We start from the raw sequence: 6,336 nt of genomic DNA on the forward strand, positions 1-6,336 counted from the left end.
CACCCCCTTCGATGAGCCGCTGGCCATCGCCGTGCAGGGCCTCGGCCCGCGGCAGCAGGTCACGCTGCGGACGTCCTTGCAGGACGAGACCGGCGAGCTCTTCCGGGCCTGCGCCCGCTACCGAGCGGGGGACGACGGGGAGCTGGACCTCGACCGCTGCCCCGCGCTGCCGGGAGGCAGCTTCTCCGGCCTGGAGCCCATGGGGCTGCTCTGGGCTTTGCAGCCCCAGAAGCCTTTCTGGCGGCTGGTGAAGCGGGACGTGCGGACCCCTCTCCTCCTGCAGCTGGAGGTGTTTGAGGGCCACGGGGACCCCCCCGGGCAGCTCCTGGCACAGGCGCAGCACGAGCGGGTGTTCCTGCGGGACGGGGTCCGGAGAGTCCCCGTGCGAGAGGGGAAGATCCGTGCGACGCTTTTCCTGCCGCCCGGTGAGTACCGGCCATACCGGGCTCCTTCCCTCGCGGGTGCTGCCTCGGCTTTCGGCCCTGTGCTCCCAGGCCCGGAGCCAGACCCCCTCCGTACTCCCATTGAGCACGGTACCAGGCAGAGGCCAAGGCGGAGCTGGACCTCGCCAGCTGGCACTGGGCGCTCTTCAAGGAGTGGCCTGGTCAGCCCAAGCGGCCTTGATCCGCTGGCCACGCTCCTCACGTAGCACAGCTACGTGTGTTAAAACAAACATGAGTTTGTTTTATCAACTCATATTGGACATGAAGGCATTGATCACAGTACCCTTTTTATTTCCAAATGCTGTGGGAGGTGGTGTCAGTTAGTCTTCAAGGTACCTTTCCTCTACCTGTCTGTTTTCCAGGGAATTCAGCTAGTAGTCCTCTGACTTAGTTGAAGGTTGCTGTTCAAAAGTCTAGAGTCCTGAGCCTGCTGCTTCCCTTCCCAGCCTTTCCCCAGATCCTCAACTCAATCATTTCATAGTTGCTGCAGCCCAAGCTGCCTTTTGCTGCCGTGTTTTTCTCTGGTTCTTCTCTGTTTGTGAGCAGAAGATCAAGTAAGCGTTAGACAAGTTTGCCCTTACGGTATTTTTCTCAGAAAATGATCGAGAGGGTCTGTGAGGTTTTCAGATTGCCTTAGAAACACTGTATTGTCCTCCCAGCAGCTGTCCAGAGTTCTGCTAGTTGTCTATGGGATGCTTCATCTCTTGCCTCCTCTTGGTTGGGTAGTCTCTAGCAGCAACCCCCTGCCCCCATCCCACCCTCCCTTCTGCCTGTGACCCAGAGGCTTTCAGCAAGCATGTGCCTAGAACCCCATGTACTCAGGGGGCTCCTTGTAGCACATGCCTTCCCCTCTGCCCCTTCTTCCCTGCCTGTCCCCAGTAACTCTTTCGTGATAGTGCCAAAATCATACATGCTGTCCCAGCCAACGTCCCTGACTGCGCTGTAGCCCTGTGGGTGGAGGTGAATTTCCAGTTTTTCTTGTTTGTTGCCCAAGTTTTGTGTGTTAGCCTGCAAACACCTGAGGGAAGCCTTACCCTCTCTTCTGAGCAGCAGTAGGAGTCTCCCTCTTGGCCTCCTCCTTTCCATACTTTGTTATCATTTTGCAGCAATCCCTCTAGGCTCTGGACTTCAGTCCCTGTCTCATGATGAACCTAATGTAAAGCTTCCCTCACCAGGTTAGCAAGGCTGGTTACAAATGTTTTCTTCTCTTTGTCCAAGAATAAATGGCAGTAGTACATTTACACTGAAACTGAGAAGCTGGAACCATCAGAAGATGAGATTTTTTGGATCGGTCTTCTGAGAAATGCACTAGGGAGAAGCCTCGTGGTTATTTTTGAAGCAGAGCTTGATACCTTTGCAGTGAATTTACATGATGGAGAGAACTATTTGTGACTGTCAAGGGATTCCTTCCCTTCCAGCCATGTGTTCCCTGATGTTATCTAAAACATAAGGAGGCCTGCTATTTTGTGCTGTCTTGTTTGATCTTGAAGCAATGTAGCCATTTACTGAAAACTGGCACAGCAATTTAGGACCCTTAGTATCATTCTGCTGCTCTATGTTTTTCTCTTTTTTAAAAAGACGTATTCCCAGGCCTATGAATTTGGAATACAGATTAAAAATTGCAGGTTAATGTGTCCTATTATGTGGTCTCTTGCAGGAAGTGGCCCCTTTCCAGGAATTATTGACTTGTATGGAACTGGAGGAGGACTCCCTGAATACAGGGCATGCCTGCTGGCCAACCATGGCTTTGCTGTGCTGGCTCTGGCTTTCTACGGCTATGAAGACCTCCCCAAAGACATGAAGGAATTCCACCTGGAATATTTTGAAGAAGCCGTAAACTATATGTTACAACACACCCAGGTTGGTTTGTTCATTGACACTCTCTCACTACAGGAAACTCTAATTAGTCAGGTCCTGCCAGACTGCAGATGGGCCAGAGCTGCTGTACTTAAAATAGCATCTCCGTTCAAGTTGGCTGTAATTAATTTGGTTTATATCTTTAGCTCCCATTACAATGGTTCTTTGGCAGATTATTCCAGTTCTTCCTTTTGAACTGGCCAGGTGACACAGTGACACATAGGTCACATACTGATAATTTCTGCTCCATTCAACCCAGTGTCATAACTAGGGTACTAGTTGCCTGGAGGCTTATTTGACTTCCAGCGGGGCTTTTAGGTTTATGCTCTGTAGAATGTCCTTCAGAACTAAATGCCCTTTTCAGCTGCAGAGCACATGATGACTTTCTGTGATCCAGGTCTTAAGGGAGTCCACCAGTACACATTTGTTGCTGTCTATTGTATAAGCTCTTAAAATCACTCCAAATGTTGGTATTTGGTGAGTGTGGGTTTTAGTAGCTAGTTGTGAACTTGGGGATCCTTCTAAATTGACACCTCTTGGAAGAGAACCCTGCTAAGTTCTGCATCTCCTTCCAAGTAGCTGTGCATGACAACTAGAATTGCACAAGGCAACACTTGGTTTCTCTGGAGAACTCAAAATAAATACCTTCCTCAACTTCAGAAAGTTGAGTAGTTGTTAAAGGTCTTGTTTGCTTTTCAGTCGCCCTAACCCTAACTGCTCATGCCACCTCTCTGCCCAAAAAACTCTGACAATTCCCCCCCCCCTTTTTTTTCCCCTGAGAGCAGTACCGTAGCCTCCCATTACACCTCCACTGATACCCTTCCCATGTTTTTAACACGTTGCAAAGTTTCAGCCATATTTTCTAATTTCCCCCTTTCCATGCTTCAAAGTCAGTGGGTTTGGAGCCTATTACACTGGTGATAAGGTACAAAAGGTATTAAAATTAAATTTTGATGCTGTCTCAGAGCCTTTTTACCCTGAGTGTCTTTGGATATTGGAGCAGTTGTGATATTAGCTAACCTTCTTCCAATATCCTTAGAGGATTTCAGCACCCTGTAAGATCATTTAGCTTTCCTATTCTAGTTAATTTGCCTGTGTAAGAGAAAATGAAGGTAACCTATTCTAGACTGACTCCAGAGGACTGTACAATTTGCTTAGAAAAATGGTTTTAATGGGTTATTTTTTTAAGATACATTTTAATGAGTAAGCTACCTCAGAACACTTCCTTTTCACTGTGAGTTAGACACTAAGCATACTAGAGAAACAGGATAGCAGCTGATGTGGTGTCTGCTACCCCATGTTAGCTTCTTAATAGGGGAATCAGAGACAGTGGTTGAATATAAGAAATAAGTTATCATAACTGATGACAGTATCGTAGTCATTGCTGAGTTTGAGCATTTTGCACTGAAAGAAAGCATTTGTAGAAGAGGCCTCCGCTGCCCCTTCCCTCTTCTTCCCTGAACTGCCTTATACGCAAAGGGAATCTGGGGCTGCATGTCTGCATGCTTTTTGCAAGCACCGCTGTACCCTCTGCGTATGCTTCGGCACCGAGCCTTGTAGCTTTGTTAGGATGATGCTGCAGTCTCAGCAGGGTTTATGATCATAAATCAAGCACAGAACAGTGCCCCAGGCTCCCTCAGACATGGGCCCTGCACATAGGACCTTGGATGCCTATACCTGGGGTCCAGATTCAGGACAGACACTGCTGCGAACATGGCATCATTTTAAAGAAGTGGCGTGCTGTGGTTCATTGCTTGTGGTTTCTCTTCTCTCCCCTCCAGGTTAAAGGTCCAGGGATTGGGTTGCTTGGAATCTCGAAGGGGGGTGACCTGTGCCTCTCCATGGCCTCCTTCCTAAAGGGCATCACGGCCACCGCCCTTATCAACGGCTCAGTGGCAAACGTGGGTGCAGTGCTTCGCTACAAGGACATCACCATTCCACCCCTTAGTTTCAGTGCAAAACGCATCAAGGTCAACAAGTCTGGGATTGCTGATATTTTGGATGTACTGAGCAACCCGCTAGAAGGGCCTGACCGCCAAAGCCTTATCCCTTTGGAGAAGGCCGAGTGTCGCTTCTTGTTCATTGTTGGCCAGGATGATCGCAACTGGAAAAGCGAATTCTTTGCAGTTGAGGGGAGCAAACGTTTGCAAGATCATGGGAAGGAAAAGCCTGAGATAGTCTGTTATCCTCGAGCAGGGCACTACATTGAACCCCCCTTTTTCCCAATGTGTGCAGCCTCAATGCACCTGCTAGTTGGCATGCCTGTGGCGTGGGGAGGGGAGCCCAAGGCACACTGCGAGGCACAGATAGATGCTTGGCAGCAGATCCTAGCTTTCTTCCGCAAACACCTCTCGGGCAAGCCATCTGGAATATCCAATAAGATGTGATGTGAGTTAGGTTACTTTACAGATGAAGATGTTGGTGTTTCAAGTTTGTTTTGTTAAATGGCTCTGAATGAGAACAAAGAACATCAGGGAATTAGCTACTGGGTTTCTTGGAGGGTGGTAGTGGGCAAGAGCATGAGAGCTGCTTCCTTTTAACACACTCCTCTAACCTCGGTTAGAGGTCTTGGCCTCCCAATATGTGTAGTATGGGATTACAAGCTGTGGAAAAATGATGGTGGTAAGGCTGGGTCTGCTTTGAATGTGAATTTAAGTGGAAGGTAACTCATCCAAGCTGAGAACTGGGATGAAAATTTGCCGTGGCTTTCTCAGAGGAAACATGTTGTACGCTATTGCCCTTACCAGAGCCAGCTTTGTGCTCTAGTTTTTCAGGAAGCAGCTGTTCTCTCTTCCTGCCTCTGGTGATGTTTCTGTTTACTCTGTGCACTTCCCTCTCCTTCCTTGCTCTTTCTTCTTCTCCCACATCGCTGAAATACATCTGCCTTAACACTTAATATCTAATGTTTCACTTGCCAAAAGCAGCAATACTGTGCCTGGATCCTCAGATAACACATCTCCCATTTATAGACAACAACAGCCCGTAGCCTAACGTGACATTCTGGGCACATGCAATAGAAATGAGACATTTGTATGGTTTGGGGAAGTTCACAAGCATGAAGAAACAACAGAATTGGACCCGTTGGTAGTCATGCCTGGAACTGCTCGTGGGCATCTCCTCAGCAGGGCTGGATATCCCTGTGTAGGTCCACACCACTCTTGGATGGCAGTTTCTCCCTGCCTGTACATTCCCTTAATGCCTCCACAGCAGCCTGCTTGTAAGCGCTGGTGAAAATAGCAAGGCTGCGAAGCTGGCATGACAGCTCCTCGAGGCAACTTTGCGTTACCACCGAGTGCTAGGCGGGCAGCTTTGCAGGAGCTGCCATTGTCGTGAGTGGGGAGGCAGGCTGGAAGGGGCGGTGAGGCCATGGTGTTGCTGTGGTGGACACTGGTCTCTCTCCCGCTAGGCCCTGCAGGCCGCCGGGCTTCCTTGCCGGTTCTCTCTGAGGAGCGGGGGGCTGCGGGGCACTCTCTCAGGAATGTTTGGTGCCCGGGTACGAGTTTGAAAGAAAACGCACCGAATATTGCTCACGGGGCACTGTGGGGGCTTGCGCTGTCGTCCAGAAATAAGTTTTTAACACGTTAGTGCCTTACAAACCCAAGCTGAGTGGATGTACCCAAGCTGCTGTTTGCGTTCTGTGTGAATTCTGTAGGTGTCTTTACGCGGTTTCCGTGTTTTGTAACGGATTAAAATGAAACGTTAACCTCTGCCAACGCCTCCCTTCCCCAGAGGGTTTGATGGTGCGGGGGAAGGCTGAGGGGGGGGAGGCGGGGGAAGCGCGAGGCGGCGCAGCGGCGGGAACGGCCCCGAGGGAGGCGGCCTTTCCCGCCCCGCTGGAACAACGCGCCGCTTGGGGGAGGGGGGATGGGAGCTCTGCTCTCGATTGAGGCTGCCTGGAGGGGGCGGCGGCCGCGCCGCCGTTATTGCCGTTGAGCGCGGCGGCTCTGCCTCAGCTGCCGCCGTCATGTGGAGAGCGGTCGCCGCCGCCTCGGCCCCGGCCAGGGTCCTGTGCCGCGCCCCGCCGCCGCCCCCCCTC

General features: G+C 50.6%; 2 protein-coding genes across 2 annotated transcripts in view; both read left to right on the forward strand.

Annotated features, from left to right (window-relative positions):
- Nucleotides 1-4,774, forward strand: part of LOC104839728 (acyl-coenzyme A thioesterase 1-like) — a 5,304-nt gene extending 530 nt beyond the window's left edge. The window contains exons 2-4 of the mRNA XM_010580185.1: nt 8-425; nt 2,101-2,303; nt 4,082-4,774. Coding sequence (XP_010578487.1) covers nt 8-425; nt 2,101-2,303; nt 4,082-4,687 — 1,227 coding nt within the window. The 3' untranslated portion in view covers nt 4,688-4,774. The remainder of the gene's footprint in view (nt 1-7; nt 426-2,100; nt 2,304-4,081) is intronic.
- Nucleotides 4,775-6,264: 1,490 nt separating this feature from the next.
- Nucleotides 6,265-6,336, forward strand: part of LOC104839639 (dynein light chain 1, axonemal-like) — a 23,722-nt gene continuing 23,650 nt past the window's right edge. Inside the window, exon 1 of the mRNA XM_010580023.1 lies at nt 6,265-6,336. This exon is cut by the window's right edge and continues 472 nt beyond it. Coding sequence (XP_010578325.1) covers nt 6,265-6,336 — 72 coding nt within the window.

Source organism: Haliaeetus leucocephalus, unplaced genomic scaffold (genome assembly GCF_000737465.1).
Source record: "Haliaeetus leucocephalus isolate CR32 unplaced genomic scaffold, Haliaeetus_leucocephalus-4.0 Scaffold696, whole genome shotgun sequence".
NCBI lineage: Eukaryota > Metazoa > Chordata > Aves > Accipitriformes > Accipitridae > Haliaeetus > Haliaeetus leucocephalus.